Source organism: Xenia sp. Carnegie-2017, unplaced genomic scaffold (assembly GCF_021976095.1).
Source record: "Xenia sp. Carnegie-2017 unplaced genomic scaffold, XeniaSp_v1 HiC_scaffold_2, whole genome shotgun sequence".
Taxonomy (NCBI): Eukaryota; Metazoa; Cnidaria; class Anthozoa; order Malacalcyonacea; family Xeniidae; genus Xenia; species Xenia sp. Carnegie-2017.
Window position 1 is genome coordinate 6,487,133 of NW_025813482.1, and position 20,712 is coordinate 6,507,844.

The window sequence follows — 20,712 nt, forward strand, 5'->3', positions numbered from 1 at the left end:
CAAAGCTTTACGAAAAGAAGCAATGGCGTTCACTTTTCAGTTGAAAAGTGTGAAGACTATTAAAGAGGCTCGTACCATACAGCTGCGTGTATTTAAAAGAAGATCAAGGGATCGAAATCCACACGATATGTATTTCATACATCTTTATCTGTCACATGAATTCATTAGCAATGTTTCATTCATAACAAACAAAAGTTTAAGTACGCGCTTAATTGGGACACGTTTTGTGCGAAATTCACGAGGCGAATGGTTGACATTTGATGTAACTTCGCCTATTCTGTCTAAACTGGTTCGTCAAACTGAAATCAACTTCTTTATTGAAGTTAGGTCGGTCAAATATTTGTCGGATTCAAAACCTATTTCAATTGCAAAAGGTGGTCGTAAACAACCCTTTATGCTTCTTTATTTTCCCTTACCTCTGCAAAAGTTAAGCAAGGCTGCTATGGGAGGACACACCAAGAAAAATTCTAATAATTTTCCTTTACGTACTTTTTCATTAACACGTTTTCCTCGTTCACTAAGTAGTTCTCTATGTTCACGCAAATCAATGACTATTAATTTTCAACAATTGGGTTACTCCAGTATTTTGCATCCACAAACATACAACGCTCACACTTGTGCTGGGATATGTCCTGCATTTTCAGGAAGTAAACATCAAAAAATGTACATATTTCTACGAAATCGTCACCTTGGAAAAGGCGGTTGCTGCATCCCCACCGAGTTTGAGCCGTTATCAATATTATATTACAGTGAACCAAAGAAAATAACTGTTTCTCGTTTACCAGGAATGATTGTAACCTCCTGTGGTTGTACATAATCTAATAGTGTTTGTATATAAATAGAGAGGTTATGTTAGTATAAATTGTTGAGTTTAAATTTCCACTTTAAGAAATATGTTAATCTACTTGCCCCAAAGAAAATTGTTGGTAATTCAGTATACAGTACAACTTTATTTTATTATAATTTAGGGAAAGTGCCCGAGTTCGTTCTATTTAAATAGTATGTTATTTGTTAACGTTTTCTCGGACACACGGTTAGATTAAACCTTGAATAAATGGCTCAAGCTTAAAATATGCATTACTAGTATTTATTCCTGTTTATGATATGAATTTTCGCTTCACTCGAGTTATGATCGGCCAAACATCAAAATGACTTACAAAATAACAAAATACTCAAGACCGTGAGTTGAAAATAGTAGACTTCCCATCAATATAATCGAGGGTATTTCGAATTGACCGAGCAGTTACAAACTGTTAAAATCAATAAATTAAAATAAGCCAAAATTTATGATTTTCCAATTTTCCGGCGTTAGAAATGCTAAAAAACATAAAAACGTTATAAATGTTGCAATTACATTCATAACGCGTGACCAGTGACACCCAGACCACTGATATGTATATTACACTGGGTAACGCACCATGTATAAAATATGGTAAGACAATTGAAGCCGGAAGTGGGCTCATCTGATTATGACCTTCGGGGGGGGGGGTATCGTTCCAACTTTAAAATATTTTTGTATTAAAAATCACAGTTTTTGCGTTTTTATTCGTTCTACAAACATTTGATTCGAGCAAAATTTTTGTGAAAGGGACAGAGCAACCGGCAAAGATATTTAATTTAATCCTAAAAAGTTTGTCTTCTTGGCTTTATAATGGCAGAAAATTGAGATGGTACAAGGTCGACCTGCATTGTTTTGAAACAAACTGGAGATTATATGATGCTGCTGCTTCTTAAAAATGTAGAAATATTACAGAATCCTACTACTGCTACCAAAATTTCATCTGCAATGACGTGTATGGAAGATTGCTACAAATTTGCTTATTTAACAACACTTTGTTATTCACATCGCTATCATAATCTCAAATTACGTATTTATTATATCAGTGAAGAAACAAAACAAATCGACATAGAAAAACAATCAGAAAGACATTTTGATGAACAATAGTAAGTTGATAACGATATCATCAAACTCTACGAGATGTACATCATCAAATTATGCGAATTAAAGTACCTCTGTTGTAATTAAGCGAGCAAAGTTTTCAGCCAGTTCCTATGTGAACAACTTCATTATCGAAGATATGAATACCTTTATTCTTACTTTGTTGTAAATTTGTAATTTACAACAATGTAATGCAATTTAATTTGTAATTTTCAAATTTCAATACAACTTGCCATCTTATTTTTTGGTCGTTACAAAGCTAAAATACAGAGTTTGAGGGTTACAACTCTCTACCGGTTTTCCTCTACATGTTTGTAAAAGGAATAAAAACGCGAAAACTGTGATTTTGTAATACAAAAGTATAGTGAAATGAGACCGATACCCCCCATGAAGCCAGTAGCAAATGATCGATATTCCGGCTTTAATTTTCGCAAGAGATGCGTTACCAATCTAATATACATATCAGTGACCCAGACCAGTAACACAGCAGTCTAGACCGTACAGTATTGTTATGTAAAATATGGCGGAAGCTCGATTTAAAAATACGGTATGGCGACAGTGTGAGAGGACCAGTGGAGAGGATGAAATAGTAAACATTTTGCGTGCGTTTATCCAGTAATGAACGGTGTTCGGTTCTGTTTTTTGAGAATATCTTCTTTTCGAAAGCTTTTAATACGACGATCTCTAAATCTCAAATGCAAGAAGCGTTTTCTTGTGGCATTTGCAGAAAGAAAATGTAAAGATCAAGGTTGTTTATCAATGTGTTTCAGTATACAATCCTGTACGACCTTTATAAGATATTCGAATCATAAAGCGCCAAAAGAATATCGCATGAACAATGCAATACAAGCTAAGAATGCTCGTTTGATTGATAAATGCGGCACAAACTTGGGTATTGTACCTTTAGCAAACGCCTTGGAGAAAGGAAAAATATCAAAATGTATGTTTGTCGAAGTTGGACACAATAAAAATAAAACTATTTGCAAGTTATTCAGTCAAAAACAGCTTTTTGACAAAAGAAAAGAGGATAAAAAGAAACAAGTAAAACTCAGTAAGACGAAGGAAATAAAAATAACAGGGAAGATTGCCGAGCATGATCTTGAAATAAAAATGAGAAAAATTATTGAATTTTTAGAAGGAAATGACAGTGTTAAGATTCTTGTTTCTCATCGTAGAAGACAGAATTAAAGTATAGATGATAAGAAAGATTTTATAGAAAAAATAGCTGCTGATGTTGCAGATGTTGGCAGTTTGCAAGGAGATGTTAAAATTATTGGAAATAACATTCGAACATTATTTGTTCCAATTCAAAAAATTGTAGAATTAAATATGGTACTTAAAGCTGTACGAAAAAATCCGAATAATAATACTAGAATGAATAAGAAAAGCATGTCCATGTTTTGTGTGAAAGGTTAGTAGTGGTTTGGTAATGGTATTTTGAAATCAAGAGCAAAGCAGACCTGAAATTCTGCTTGCAAACTTTTAAGCTAATGTTTTGTCATAAATTCTTTTTTCAGTGAAAGTTTATGATAGTTATTTGCTTTTGATCATGTTAATGTGCATAGCCAACCTGAAAATGTAGATCTGGTATGTAAATTTATTGTATTGTTATGCAGATTTTCTCACATATACATATTAGCTCACATTAGTAACGGTTGCGGTAGTTCACAATGACAAAGGTTATATTTACTGTGTTTTAAATTGAGTTGTGTTGCTATGGGAGGTAACTGTAAATGAATATTTGTCATGCTTGAATATTTATATTAGACAAAAAAATGCGAGGCAAATTGAATACAGAATAAGTTGCTCATTGCAGTGACGAGGCATGCGAGATTAGTTTATAATGAATAAAGATCATTTTTATTTTATTTTCTTATTACGTCAGAGATAAAGAAATGATTAATTGATATTTAGTCATACACACAGCAGATTTATGTTTCTTAGTAACGTGCATAACGGTGAATTGCTTCAATATTCATCTGTTTCGTCTCCAAACTTAACCGACGCACGGAAGTTGAACTGTATCATTTAAAGATGCGTTTTGATCGGCGTAGGTCTTCGTCCTACAGAGGTTTACACTTAAATGATAAAATCTTAGTTGGAGTTGAGATTGCAACCCAATATTTGGGCTGTGGAATTGTCTCACAAGTCAAAGGAACTGATTACGAAATTGCGCGTTTGATTTACGACATTCATTCCTTGTATTCTGAAGAAAAGAATAAACTAAAAAATGCGAAAGAAGTTGTCGTATTTATCGATAGTCAACGTATTGATATTTCAACTAAAGACGATGATCATTTGTTAGTAAATTTCCCTTTAACTCAAGTGAAAGATATTACAGTGTGTTTAAACGACGGTCCATATTCGAGGACTTGTGTTCTCGTAGCAAGAGAAAATCACATTTCGCAATACAAAGCGTATGTTTTCTACTGCAAAACATATAAACTTGCCCACGAGTTTTATGAGTTAGCAACGTTAGCCTTTAAACTTGGCTTTACTCTTCTTGAAAAATTCAACGAGAAATCAGTTATTGACGAGCCATTTGAACGACTCTCACCATGTTATAAATCAGTAAAAACGATGACTAGCAAATGGAAAATAAAAGGACAGACAAGATCCTCATCAAATGATATTTCTCAAGAGAATGATAATGTCTTCATTGACAAAGATGAACAGTGTACTAGTTGTGTGTTGGAGAGCGAAGATTGTTTAAATGAACGAGCAGTGACTGTTCTTCTTGCCGAAGATAACTTGTGTCAAAGCCACACAGCTAGTTTTGAAAATATTTGTGAAAGAAAAACGAGTTGCATCGAAACCGACTTTAAAAAATCCGACCGTAACTCCCATTCATATTTGGGAAATTTGTTCCGAAAGTCTTGTCGTAGAATTCGCAGTTATTTCAGGCAAGAGTCCTTAGTCCCTCGTAAAATCCATGGTTCCACGTGAAATTAATGGTTCTCCGGTACAGATGAATTTCTTTGTGACTTCTTACCTTATTAAATGTTCCATTAGGTCTGAAAAATGCAGTACAAACTATGAGTAAATATATTACTTAGACTTGCCAGTTTGGTGTAGAATGGGATTTGTTTAGCTGTATTGTAAACTATATTGTAACTTTGGTTGATAAAAATGAATGAAATATAGTTTCTTGCTTAAAAATAATTGACTAAAATAATTATAAATTGTATGATATCTTCAAATTTCGTGAGTGACGAAAACATGCAGTATGTCGATCAATGACTATGGTGGCCCAGCGCTATCATCACTATTTTCCGTACGTCTATATTATTTTCAGTTGTATTTTCATTTCAAAAACAAATTTTACATAAAACTTTACTTTAAAATGTTAATTTAATATTAATTTCATTATATAAATACGAATTTTATTTATTTTCATTCTGAAAGCGTAAATGGAATGTATAAAACACTTTGTTGTGCGTGGCACAGCGCTATCACCAACAATTATTACTCCGCCTTTTATTGAGATCAGGAGAAAAGTACAAAACATATGTTATTTACTTGACAACAACAAACTACTATATCGTTCTAATTCATTACATAATAACATGTCGCAAGGAAACTGGAAAGAAAATGAAAGATTGAAAGGTGGTCTTGACAAATATGTTAAAGAAAACTTAAAAAGGTCGGAAATCCTAGATTTCGTCGAACGAGATTAGCATCGCTACACTAGATAGGAGACTTCGACATTTTGAAATCAGGTATATTGAATATAATACACCTGTACAAGCCGTTTCTGATGCAGTTTGCAAAGAACTTAGTGGACCTGGAAAGCTTCTGGGCTACAGAGCGCTAAATCAAAAGCTTAAAACAGTGCATAATGAATGTTAAGGTTCCTCGGCATTTAGTTCACACTGTTCTTGCTGATTTAGATCCTGATGGCTTAGAAGCAAGAAAGCTGAAAAAGAATGCAAAAAAAACAAAAATGGCGCGACAAATGCATGCATGATAAGCGACGAGTAATTCCAAGAGTTTTCGACAATTTCCGATATTTTCCGGGATTTTCCAAGTTAGTCCGAGGCTTTCCGTTAAACTCCGATCTTAAAAATTAAATGTAAGCGAGCATGAAATTTTAAAATTTCAACCTGGCAACACTGTTTTTCTCAGTATAAATATCAATAGATGACCTTAAATGCTGAAAGTTCTTAAAATGAAAGAGCTTTTGATAAAATTGTGAAGTGACAATCACCAGAAATCATCAGGGATTTATATTGATTGTTTTATAGCGCTGACGATTACTTTTGACGAGTTTTACTTCGTTTTCAAAGAATTTCGTTGAGGAACTACGTAGATCAATTGATAAACGTGAGGTAATATGTTCATGTAATAATTTACGAACGCTTCTATTGCAGCGACCGTAACTCATTCTGTACGACTTGTTATTAGAAAGAATCGTCATGTCACACGAGTTGTCCTCTTTTAGTCGTTCTTTCATGTAAGTCATTTTTTCATAACTAAGTGTTGTCCTTTCAAAATGTTCTTATTAATGTGAGATAAAACGTCGTAATTTTATGAGCAAATAACTGATATATTCATATTTCTTATAATTTCTATAATTTCATGTTTCACATGAGGCCTGGGGAGAGAATATATACATATGCAAAGTGACTACAAATATGACAGAAAGTCTTAATAGTTTAATAGTTTTAATAGCGATTAAGATTTTTGTCTTATTTACTCTTCTTTATATATTGCGCGGTTAATTTAAACATTGAGCACTATGTATTTGTATCTACGAAAATTGTTGCAAGTATGAAAATATGAAGTATGCATGCATAATACATTCATTATATTGAAGTCATTTAGATATGAGAAAATCTGAACGTGAAGTATGATATAAGTGGCTGAAATTATTGTTTATGTTTATCCAACGTGGCGAAATTTTCCGTGAAAGAATTGCAGAAAAAGATCAACAAAGAGACAAAAGAAATGCACCTCCGACGGGATTCGAACCCGCAATCTTCGGCTTAGGAGGCCGACGCCTTATCCTTTAGGCCACGGAGGCAAACGTGTTTCACTGTATTTTATATTACTTGAGTATGAATGATCCACAAACTAATATCTCAAATTTGCTTTGAAAAAAGGGGAAAATTTGTCGTCGCTATCAAGAATAAAACGTTGAGCAGTTTCATAAATCTGATAAATAGATATTAAACATAAACATCCTTGTATACTGAAACAAACAATTAAATTATTAACAATGCATTAAAAATGAAACGATTTTAATAAAAAAATAAAAATGAACAGTCTTTCTTGGTTACATCCATTGTACGATTATTTTAAGTTCATACGTTTTCATAGAAAAGGTTATAATTCACGCATTTTCATACCAAAGACTATGTTATAGTTCATGCATTTTCAGAAATTTTCAAATTTTTTTGTTCAAAGACTATAATTCATTCATTTTCACAATCTTTCACATTTTTTCACACAAAGACTATAAGTTATGCATTTTCACAAATTTTCACATTTTTTTATACAAAGACTATAATTCATTCATTTTCACAAATTTTCATATAAAGACTATAATTCATGCATTTTCACAAATTTTCATACAAAGACTATAATTCATGCATTTTCACAAATTTTCAATTTTTTCACACAAAAACTTTAAATTTGATGAAATATTGTCTTTGGCATAAAAATGTGTGAAATTCCATGAACTATAGACTTAAGCATGAAAATGCACGAACTATAGTCTATGGCATGAAAATACATGAACTATAGTCTTTAGCATGAAAATGCATGAACTATAGACTTTGGCATGAAAATGTGTAAAAATGCATTAACTATAGTTTTTAGCATGAAAATGCGTGAAAATGCATAAACTATAGTCTTTAGCATGAAAATGCGTGAAAATGCATAAACTGTAGTCTTTGCATGAAAATGTGTGAAAATGAATGAATTATAATCTTTGGCATGAAAATGCATGAACTATATAAAAATGTGTGAAAATGCATAAACTATAGTCTTTATTATGAAAATGTGTTAAAATGCATAAACTATAGTCTTTGACAAGAAAATGCGTGAAATGCATGAACTATAGACTTTACCATGAAAATGTGTAAAAATGCATGAACTATGGTGCATGAAAATGTGAAATGAACTGAATAAAATGAATGGAACTATAGTCATGAAAATGGAAATGCATGAAGAAAATGTAAAATGCATGAACTATAGTCTTTTGGATGAAAATGTATTAAAATGCATCAACTGTAGTCTTTAGCATGAAAATGTGTGAAAATGCATGAACTATAGTCTTTGGCATGAAAATGTGTGAAAATGCATGAACTATAGTCTTTAGCATGAAAATGTGTGAAATTGCATGAACTATAGTCTATGGCATGAAAATGTGTGAAAATGCATGAACTATAGTCTATGGCATGAAAATGTGTGAAAATGCATGAACTATAGTCTTTGGCATGTAAATGCGTGAAAAGTTGATTTGTATGTTATCTTGCATAATAAGAATAATAAACAGAACATACAGTGTCATTACTTTATCTAAAATGTAGTTAAACTATGGCAGACAATGTAATATAATGATAAAACTTTGAAATGTATTTCATTTAATGTTTGATTTCTGTTGTTTTTAGAATCTTGTATTCAGGGAAAACACCACATTTAATGCACTCTTGATTCGTCAGGACAGTGGTTATACTGTGAATCATTCCATAGGTGCTAGGAACACGATGGGTATGGACCTATAGCAATGAACAAGTCAGACTGGGGTAGGTATGTACTTTGTATGTATAATGTAAGTTATAAATAATCAAAATAAAATAAAATCTTTGCATTTAAGCCACCAGAAGGGAAAACCGTGCTCTATTTGACAGGGAAACTATTAATGTATGATGTGTAATTTTGTTGTTTTGCAAAAAGACTACATGAATACTCAAAATAATGAGTTTACGAGATCAATCATGGAATATAATTTTTTTCATTTAATATCTATAAGTCTTCTGCGCTAAAAAGAGACTTATATCATTATTCTAGACTAGAGTGTTATCTCCTTTTAGAATTGGTGGCATTGGATAGCAGCGCTTAAGACATGCCTGGGGTGGTGAAGACTGGGACCTAGTGGACAAAATCTTGTCAGAAGACCTAGAAATCGAATGCTTGGAGGTGCTTAACACAAAAAAGGGAATATGGAAAGATTCGGAACAATAGTTGCAATGAATATTTATTGTCTCATGGAGATTCAAAGTTCTTTGAAAGAGACCACATATAATACAGGCTGATAGTTGAATAAAAACATAAACAATGCATTGTAATAATATTTTTCTATCCAACTCATTCCTTTGAGTTTTTAGTTTTAAATTCATGTGTGCAAAAAGAGTTGGTCATTTGCCATTGAAGACCTTTGTATAATTTTAATGTCTGTCACTGTGCTAAGCCTACAGGTGCATAAAATATTGTTAGCTTTGTAGATGCAAGCACAAAAGCTTTTCCCTTTAGAAATGTATTGCACGTTTGGAGATTAGCACAGTAATTGGGCTTCAAAATTTTACAATAGTTTAATTGCCAAAACTCGTTTTATATACACTCTGTAGAAAGCTAATTAAAGAAATCAGATGTTGATGTTAGCTAATAACTACAATAAGAAAATGAGAAGCTATTAACAATCTAGATCGTTCATCAAATCTTTTTGACATCAGTCGACATTTAGAATTTTCATGATCAGCTGTAGTTGTTCACCAAGGAGGCTTAAATGTTTGGAGTTTGTTAATTTCTGTAGCTGACAAATACGTATTTATTTATATCTGTGTTTATATTGTATTCAATTGCATTTACCGCTCTATGGGGATTAATTACTTCTAAGTGATGAATCATGCAAATTCTAAATCGCGGCTGATTTCAAAGACATCAGTTTTTTGAGATAGGCACAATGACAATGTACAATTGACGACACACCTAGTAAATGACCACTCAGAACACAACACGTTTACGCCACACCTAATCACTGTCCAATCAGAACCCAACACGTTCGTGAGACTTAGGCCATAGTTTAAGGCAAAACCTAAGAACGTGCCATTTGAACGTGAAAGTCGGCAGATGCACGACGAATGGTTAGCTGAAGTCGAAATTATTCCTTGGTGAAATATCTCCTGAAGTGCTCTGAAAAAAATGTTCAGGTAAATGTGTTGTTTCATGTTCTTTTGCACTGAGTCTGAATTAAATTGGGACGCTGCATGGGATGTTTATCTATGCAGAATGCGGTGTGGCCTTACCATAAAGTTTTCGTCTTAGTAACTTTTGTTTCTTCTATGCTTTATTTTAGACATGAACATTCTCTTAAACGACATGTAGTCATCAAATGAGTTTGAAAAACAGCAAACAAACGTTGGTGTATTTACCATGATGGTGGACTCTACAATTAAAAAAATCGCTTGTTCACAGCGATTGAAGAGAATTGTGGCTGTTGTCGAACATTTCCTCGACGCTCATCTAAGCATAAGAACAAAATACAATTCTGTAATTTGGTTGAAATTCTTCCCTTGAACTATATTACTAGTGAATAAAATGTTCAATGTAAGTATGTTATCAATGTTTTTTTATTTATGAAAGTATAGTGTGAACTGACATTAATTGGATTCAATTATCCTATGTAGAAACCTTTAATGAAATCCTCTGAGCAATGATCAAGTTAGAACAATGATCAAGAATGATGAAGCCCTCTGAACAATGATCAAGAATGGACAATATACTCTCATGAGTCCTATGAACAATCATCAAGAATGAGCAATATACTTTCATGAGTCCTCTGAACAATGATCAAGAATGAACAATATACTTTCATGAGTCCTCTGAACAATGATCAAGAATGAACAATATACTTTCATGAGTCCTCTGAACAATGATAAGAATGAACAATATACTTTCATGAGTCCTCTGAACAATGATCAAGAATGAACAATATACTTTCATGAGTCCTCTGAACAACGATAAGAATGAACAATATACTTTGGTGAAAAACACGTGACTTCTATTGTCCTAAAGGCCATCTCTACCAAGAATGCAAACACTATTGATGAGCAACGCATCCATCAACCCAACGCCTGTTTCCATGGATTCATATTATAACCTTTTCTAAAACGTTTTTCGTGGACATTTTCCTGCTAAGATCACTACTGGTCAATCAATCGCAATGATGAATAAAACCACGCCACTATCGAACGCCCAAATTTTAACATTATTTAATTTAAATTTTTCGTAATAAAAACATGGAATTTCTTTGACTTGAAAATACAAAACCTAAAAATCCTAATTTTCCGACTGGCTGTCGATATTTCCGATTTAATGCCGTAGACGACATGCACAGTTGCAAGAAATGGCCAATCTTGCTTCTGTGCTTGCCGTCGTCGACATTTAAGCGGGAATGTTTGTCAGGTAGCCTGAGAATTGGATACGATGGTTTAACCATCAATGTTTTTCATTTTTCAAAAAATCATTTTGGGCTTTTTTTGTGGCTGTCCTTGCTCAGTAACCGATCGTTTCATCTTCATAGTTGGCAAATGATTTGTCGTTAATCGTAGTCTGTCATCGAACTGCCAAAGATTCTGTCGTCAATCTGCCAAAGATTCGTCGAAAACCGTGAGTGTAATAATAATAAACCTTTTAATTATTTAGACCTGCTAACAGGTCAAATCTCTAATATATTTTGGACAGTAGCCACAACAAATCCTGGTGCTCAGTATATTCCACATGAGGCTATTTTTTAATGCAGGAATGCAAATAAATATATTTAAAGAAATAAACATCTGCATTTTTAAAATAGTCGTGATTAAGAGGTGATAAAAATGTTCTTTCTGTTGAAATAATCCAATTGTGTTTTTTGGTGCTGCTTCAATTATATTATAAATTAATATATTAGTAATCATGTAGTTGTATCAACTGTGTTAAGTCCGTGACTGACATGCAATAGTGCTTGTTCTCTATAATTTACCTTCGAAAAACCTCTGTGTGAATATACTGATTTAAGGAGCTACGCATGATCGCAGCGGCTGTGGCCTCGCAGAAGGATAGACAGGACCATAGCTTAGAATCGGAAATGCAAGTGAAGTTTGGCCAAAGGAAGGCAACTTCAACTTGGGGTTAGTGGGTACAAATGGTACCTTAGCCTAGAGGATGCAAATAGCATCTGTAAGAAGACCTTTGAAGACTGGATCTAGCGAGCAAGACCTATTGAAGACAAAGGAAAGATGGTGGTTTTGCTGGAAAGACAAAATATCTCTCCCCTAGTACGGTAAAAGCATGCAGTCTTGTAGTTGGCCAATTTCATGAACGGCTTTCTACAGTGACTATTAAGGCACTCTTGGATCCCCTATAATGCACGAGTAGTTCAACCCACCTCGGTTGGAGGTCACCCGTAGGTGCAACATGCACTAGGTTAGGTTAAGTTAAGGGCATGATGGGTTACCTCCTTCATGGGGCATTCCTTTTCAGGGCGGAATTCCGGTGTCATGCGCAGGTAGGAAGTTTAGATAGCTTAGGCATGCGCTGTAGTTGCGGCGGGTAGTTGCTACGCTCAGGTAACGAACGTGGGGTTTGTACCTTTCAAGGATGAACCTCACTATCAAGAAAATTGAGTGAATTTTAAATGTTTGGAAGAAAACTTTCAATCTTGTCACTCATTATTAAACCGACAAATAGATACTTAAAAAGTATTTAATTTGTTAAGACATTTACAGTTTAGGGGCGGCGTGGCAATTACTGTAAATGTTTAAAAGGGACATGTTGTTTTCTGTTAAAGAAAACTTTATTCCTGGGAATTTCAATGCTGCAAGCCACAGCGTAAAGAGCACGAAAGTAAATTAGTACACCAGGTCTAAGTATGCGGTATGCCTTCATAACAATCTGAAAGAAAACACGGTTTTATTAAAAGTGAATTGTTTTGTTTATTTTTAATGGTTACTATGAAGACAAACCGTAGACGTTGTCACATATTTTACTTAAAAGTTACACGAAGGTTTCCATGTTCGCCATTTGCGTTTCTATAAAAGTGAACTTTGTGATAATTGTCAAACTAAAACATAATTTAAATGAAGCGCTGCGGATTGTTTGGTTAAACTATCGCCACTTCCTCGTTAACCAAACTTAACGTGTGTTCTTCAAGTAGTTGATGTTAAAATTTTGTCTTGAAAATAACTTGATATTTTCAAAGATCATTAAATTTCGTCTGTCCGTACAAACTATCTTGAAGTACTATAATCTAATCCTTGCCATACAGTCAGCGCTTGCTCCAGTTTTAAGCTTTAGTGGCACCGGGCGCGCAAAGCACTGAATTAAATTAACGGTGCAAAATAGGGACGCTTAGGTGGCGCTAGGTGCGACTTTTCTGGTTATGGATTAGATTAGAAAACACACGTTACAAGAAATTCCCATCAAATAAACAATTTTCTCGTGCAAAGAAGGAAATTGTCCAGTTCGGTGATCGGTTTAATTTGGCGATATGTACATTTACGTAAAAATGGCGAATTACTTCCAAAACTACAGTGTATCTTCAAAAAGACCAAAAATTTTATGGACTTGAAAGCGTTTTTTAAAAAAAAGTTGGCGGTTTTTCTATTTTTGCTATTTGCATCGCTTCAAAGGTATGTAAACGTTATTGTTTATACAGGGGTCCCCAGGGCGCGGAACTTCGGCTAAAATCCCTGGTGGTTTTTTCCTGTTCAGTATTCTCCAATTTCGTCTGCCTTTGTGTTCGGTTTTGGTTAATACCGCTCAGGTTTTTCCATTAGGGATTTTTTGTTTCGGTTAAGTCTTCAAAAAAAACAGTGACCTTGGTGTGGGACTAAACTTGTACTACTTGTCATGTACAACCATGGAACCAAAAGAAATATTTTTGAAAGTTATGAATGCTTAGATGAACGAACCTAAGGTCTGTCAAATAAATTTAGCGATTTCAGTTAAATTATCTTGCATGTTTATTTACTTAACACATAATGTTAATGTGAAAGTTTTATTTGCGTGTATTTAGGAGCTCAAAGTTGGACATTCAAGCATTCTAATGTTGAACCTGTAGTGTTAAAAAACTGGTAATTTGTTTATTGTTTGTGACGTTAAATTGTGAAGTGCAATTGAACGATAAAGATCTTGAAATGTTTTTTCCTATTACGATCATGCAATAACTTACTAACTTTGAGCTTCAAAATTTCTACAAATATCGAACTTTGGAATTATAAAATATTCCAAAATATGTTCAAAAGCCAAAAACAGCCCAATTTGGCTATCTTTAAAACAGCGGTACAATTTAGTCGTTGGGTTCGATTCCCAATACACTGTTATTAAAGCAAATGGTTTGAACCAGGAGTATCGTTACATGTCTCAGGACTATACCAACCTGGACGATCTACATTTACAAACACACTGTTATTATTATATATAACAATTAGCAATTTCCCATTTTTATAAATACAAGAGATTGATTAGTTTTTATGGAAATAACATTTTTATTCTTTGCTATGTCAAATAGCTAAACATCTCAATATGTACACTAGTGTAATATATGAAATAATTTTATTTTAAAGATGTAATTTTCTTGACAAATGCGCGAGATCCGCTTGGAACACTAATATTTTCGACATTCGTTTGCTCAGAAGAAGTTTTTAAGAAGTTTTTTTCTGGGAAAATTTGTATTTGCAAATGTCTCATGAATTTCTTTCTTTATAAATATACTGAAAGTATCTCATGGACGTAGCCTTAGTATATGAAGTGAATTACAATCTATATATATATTTTTGTAAATATGACATATAAATATCCAGGTATGCTTCATTAAATTTTTGGTTTTAAAAGAATCTACAGAATTGTATTAATGACTCGCCTTATTTATGATTATGAGCAAAGGTATCTATTTAAAGTCCACTTTTAAATAGATACATTCCAGGTTTAGTGCTTCATCTATCTTCTAATAGGTTGTAAAGTACTACATGTGAAGTAAATATTGGTTTGGAAAACTTATGTATAGCAATGTATACTTTCATGTAAGTGCCTCCCCAAGAAATATATCCTGCAAATTCTTGTCTTCACCCTTTATCAATTTCTTTTTTCCATTAAGTTTTGTTGCGTTTCTTTGGTGTCGTGGTGTTAGTGTTCGTTCTAAGTATCCAATATGCAATGCAAATTTTCATGTTTCAACATGAGCAATTTGAAAAATATATCAAATATCATCAGACAACATAAATCACATAATGTCAGATACTATGAAAGTCATTCTTTATTGATTTCTTATTAAATTCAGCAAATCTGTACGTACAAAGCTGATAGCTTTGTCTCATGAGGTCTTTCATATTCATATTGTTATAGTTGTCAACAAAATTGACCGGTTTGCTTTGGTGCGTCGAAACAGATTTGGGAAATTTTAAACTCTTTGCTAATTTGAGACTGTTTTTATAAATACTACTTAATTGAATAGCAAATTACCGAGTATTGATTACAATTGTCATTGACAACCTTTAAAACCAAACCCTGATGTGATTAGCAACACTGTCTGCGTTATGTCTTGAACATTTTGAGTAGGGCGCACTTTATATTGGAATACGTGTTGTCACTGTTTTGGTTAGCAATAAGGCTATCAAATAAAGAGTAGAGTTATTAAATAGTTAGATTTTTGGTTGTGCTAGTGTTAGTGTTAGCATTAGTCTTGCTGCACAGTGTTAGTGTTGAATTTGATGTGATGAATTATTGATATAGTCTTATTCTTAGTGTTTGTCTTGGTGCTAGTGTTAGTCTTAAAAGAGTGTTGGTCTTGGTGCTTGTTTTAGTCTTAGTGTGCTGTTGTTAGTGCTGGTGATGGTGTTAGTCTTTTAGTGATTTTATGTAGTCTTTGTGAGAGTGTTAGTTATTTTGTAATAACTATGGAAATACATTTAGTGCTTTTAATCTTACACTCTTTTGCATGAAAATGCCTGAACTATTGTGTGAATCAAAAAGATTCGAATCCAACTTTGCTAGACAACAGCCTACAGCATACTTGAGTGAAGCATATAATTTATACATGGCGACAAAGAATAACTTTATACACCTTTACTTGACGGTTCTATAGAATATGATCATGTAATCTTCCCTTCAAATTTGTTGCTTGAAATAAAATTCTTCCGTAGATGGGAATTTGAAGTGAGACGTTAATGCAAACAATAATAAAAATTTGACATTTAAGAAGTCGTTTTTAATGAAATTTACACAATTTTGTTACGATTTAGGCTTGTTTCATTCTGCTTAAATTTTGCACGTTGTACCAGTCAACCAGATGATACTGAAGGCCAAAGTTTGTCGTTTTGGAAATCTTTGTCTGAACTAATTGCGTGTTTTCTGTAAGCTACCAGTTTCAAAAAACGTTTTCACATGAAATGTGCCTGCGAATTCTGCTATGTTTAATTTAAACCATCGTGTTTGTAAAGCAGCATACCATACAATAAGAAGTTGAATATGCATTTAGCGTCAAGGGATCATTAGCATTTATAAGCGTTTGGAACTAATTTTAAAAGCAAAAAGGTGCTATTCCCATGGACGGAAAATTAGGATTTTTATTAACATTATTTTTCGAGGAAATATTTCTTCACTTTCCAACTGAACGATTCGTACAACAAAACATTTTATACAATTCATGTATTTTCACAAATTTTAACTTTCTTTCATACAAAGACTATATTTCATGAATTTTCACAAATTTTAACATTCATACACTTTGACGCATTTTCATGAAAAAAACTATAGTTCATGATTTTCACACATCATGCCAAAGACTATATATAGATCATGCAATTTCACGCATTTTCGTGACAAACACTATAGTTCATATTTTTCACACGTTTTCATGCCAAACATTATAGTTCATGCATTTTAACACGTTTTTATGCCAAAGACTAGTTGATGATTTTCACACATTTTCATGCCAAACATTATAGTTCATGATTTTCATACATTTTCATTCCAAACACTATAGTTCATGATTTTCACGCATTTTCATGCCAAAGACTATACTTCATGATTTTCATACATTTTAATGCCAAAGACTATAGTTCATGATTTAATAAATTTTCATCCAAAAGACTATAGTCATTGATTTTCACACGTTTTCATGCCAACGACTATAACTCATGATTTTAACATATTTCCATGCCCAAGACTATACTTCATAATTTTCACACATTTTCATGGCAAAGACTATAATTCATGATTTTCATACATTTTCATGCCAAAGACTATAGTTTATGATTTTCACACATTTTCATGACAAAGACTATAATTCATGATTTTAACACGGTTTCATGCTAAAGACTCTAGTTTGTGATTTTCACACATTTTCATGCCAAAGACTATAATTCATTATTTTAACACGTCTTCATGCGAAAGTTTAAAGTTCATGAATTTTACACATTTTCATGCCAAAGACTATAGTTTATGATTTTAACACGTTTTCATGCCAAAGACTATAATTCATGATTTTTATACATTTTCATGCCAAAGACTATTGTTTATGATTTTCACACATTTTCATGCCAAATACTATAGTTCATGATTTTAACACATTTTCATGCCAAAGACTATAGTTCATGATTTTCATACATTTTCATGCCAAAGACTATAGTTCATGATTTTCATACATTTTCATCCAAAAGACTATAGTCATTGATTTTCACACATTTTCATGCCAAAGACTATAATTCATTATTTTAACACGCTTTCATGCGAAAGTCTATAGTTCATGCCCTTTCACACAATTTCATGCCAAAGACTATAGTTCATGATTTTCACACATTTTCATGCCAAAGACTATAGTTCATGATTTTAACACGTTTTCATGCCAAAGACTATAATTTATTATTTTAACATGTTTTCATGCGAAAGTATAAAGTTCATGATTTTTACACATTTTCATGCCAAAGTCTATAGTTCGTGATTTTCACACATTTTCATGCCAAAGACTATAATTCATTATTTTAACACGTTTTCATGCGAAAGTTTAAAGTTCATGATTTTTACACATTTTCATGCCAAAGACTATAGTTTATTATTTTCACACATTTTCATGCCAAAGACTATAGTTCATGATTTTAACACGTTTTCATGCCAAAGACTATAGTTCATGATTTTCACACATTTTCATGCCAAAGACTATAATTCATTATTTTAACACGTTTTCATGCGAAAGTTTAAAGTTCATGATTTTTACACATTTTGATGACAAAGACTATAGTTTATGATTTTAACACGTTTTCATGCCAAAGACTATAATTCATGACTTTTATACATTTTCATGCCAAAGACTATTGTTTATGATTTTCACACATTTTCATGCCAAATACTATAGCTCATGATTTTAACACATTTTCATGCCAAAGACTATAGTTCATGATTTTCATACATTTTCATGCCAAAGACTATAGTTCATGATTTTTACACATTTTCATGCCAAAGACTATAATTCATAATTTTAACACGTTTTCATGCGAAAGTCTACAGTTCATGCCCTTTCACACAATTTCATGCCAAAGACTATAGTTCATGATTTTCACACATTTTCATGCCAAAGACTATAATTCATTATTTTAACACGTTTTCATGCGAAAGTTTAAAGTTCATGATTTTTACACATTTTCATGCCAAAGACTATAGTTCATGATTTTAACACATTTTCATTCCAAAGACTATAGTTCATGATTTTCATACATTTTCATGCCAAAGACTATAGTTTATGATTTTCATACATTTTCATCCAAAAGACTATAGTCATTGATTTTCACACATTTTCATGCCAAAGACTATAATTCATTATTTTAACACGTTTTCATGCGAAAGTCTATAGTTCATGATTTTCACACAATTTCATGCCAAAGACTATATATAGTTCATGATTTTCACACATTTTCATGCCAAAGACTATAGTTCATGATTTTAACACGTTTTCATGCCAAAGACTATAATTTATTATTTTAACACGTTTTCATGCGAAAGTTTAAAGTTCATGATTTTTAAACATTTTCATGCCAAAGTCTATAGTTCGTGATTTTCACACATTTTCATGCCAAAGACTATAATTCATTATTTTAACATGTTTTCATACGAAAGTTTAAAGTTTATGATTTTTACACATTTTCATGCCAAAGACTATAGTCATTGATTTTTACACATTTTCATGCCAAAGACTATAGTTTATGATTTTAACACGTTTTCATGCCAAAGACTATAATTCATTATTTTAACACGTTTTCATGCGAAAGTTTAAAGTTCATGATTTTTACACATTTTCATGCCAAAGACTATAGTTCATGATTTTCACACATTTTCATGCCAAAGACTATAATTCATTATTTTAACACGTTTTCATGCGAAAGTTTAAAGTTCATGATTTTTACATTTTCATGCCAAAGACTATAGTTCATGATTTTCACACATTTTCATGCCAAAGACTATAGTTCATGATTTTAACACGTTTTCATGCCAAAGACTATAGTTCATGATTTTCACACATTTTCATGCAAAAGACTATAATTCATTATTTTAACACGTTTTCATGCGAAAGTTTAAAGTTCATGATTTTTACACATTTTCATGCCAAAGTCTATAGTTCGTGATTTTCACACATTTTCATGCCAAAGACTATAATTCATTATTTTAACACGTTTTCATGCAAAAGTCTATAGTTCATGCCCTTTCACACAATTTCATGCCAAAGACTATAGCTCATGATTTTCACACATTTTCATGCCAAAGACTATAATTCATTATTTTAACACGTTTTCATGCGAAAGTTTAAAGTTCATGATTTTTACACATTTTCATGCCAAAGACTATAGTTCGTGATTTTCACACATTTTCATGCCAAAGACTATAATTCATTATTTTAACATGTTTTCATGCGAAAGTTTAAAGTTCATGATTTTTACACATTTTCATGCCAAAGACTATAGTCATTGATTTTTACACATTTTCATGCCAAAGACTATAGTTTATGATTTTAACACGTTTTCATGCCAAAGACTATAATTCATTATTTTAACACGTTTTCATGCGAAAGTTTAAAGTTCATGATTTTTACACATTTTCATGCCAAAGTCTATAGTTCGTGATTTTCACACATTTTCATGCCAAAGACTATAATTCATTATTTTAACACGTTTTCATGCGAAAGTTTAAAGTTCATGATTTTTACACATTTTCATACCAAAGACTATAGTTTATGATTTTCACACATTTTCATGCCAAAGACTATAGTTCATGATTTTAACACGTTTTCATGCCAAAGACTATAGTTCATGATTTTCACACATTTTCATGCCAAAGACTATAATTCATTATTTTAACACGTTTTTATGCGAAAGTTTAAAGTTCATGATTTTTACACATTTTCATGCCAAAGACTATAGTTTATGATTTTAACACGTTTTCATGCCAAAGACTATAATTCATGATTTTACATTTTCATGCCAAAGACTATAGTTTATGATTTTCACACATTTTCATGCCAAAGACTATAGTTCATGATTTTAACACATTTTCATGCCAAAGACTATAGTTCATGATTTTCATACATTTTCATGCCAAAGACTATAGTTCATGATTTTCATACATTTTCATCCAAAAGACTATAGTCATTGATTTTCACACATTTTCATGCCAAAGACTATAATTCATTATTTTAACACGCTTTCATGCGAAAGTCTATAGTCCATGCCCTTTCACACAATTTCATGCCAAAGACTATAGTTCATGATTTTCACACATTTTCATGCCAAAGACTATAATCTATT

General features: G+C 32.3%; 1 protein-coding gene, 1 long non-coding RNA gene and 1 other non-coding gene across 4 annotated transcripts; 2 read left to right on the forward strand and 1 right to left on the reverse strand.

Annotated features, from left to right (window-relative positions):
* On the forward strand, positions 1-862 carry LOC124440289 (growth/differentiation factor 8-like). The gene has a single exon (XM_046990645.1). The coding sequence runs from the start codon at positions 23-25 to the stop codon at positions 815-817; it is 795 nt and encodes a 264-aa protein (XP_046846601.1). The 5' UTR covers positions 1-22; the 3' UTR covers positions 818-862.
* A 5,231-nt stretch (positions 863-6,093) lies between these two features.
* LOC124440028 lies at positions 6,094-9,231 on the forward strand. Of its 2 annotated transcripts, none has more exons than XR_006946530.1 (4): positions 6,094-6,267; positions 6,344-6,392; positions 8,554-8,692; positions 8,977-9,231. It is a non-coding gene; the product is annotated as an uncharacterized LOC124440028 (long non-coding RNA). The 2 variants fall into 2 exon arrangements; XR_006946529.1 differs by having other exon boundaries at positions 8,554-8,688.
* Positions 6,890-6,962, reverse strand: Trnar-ccu. The gene has a single exon. It is a non-coding gene; the product is annotated as a tRNA-Arg (tRNA).
* Positions 9,232-20,712: the final 11,481 nt, after the last annotated feature.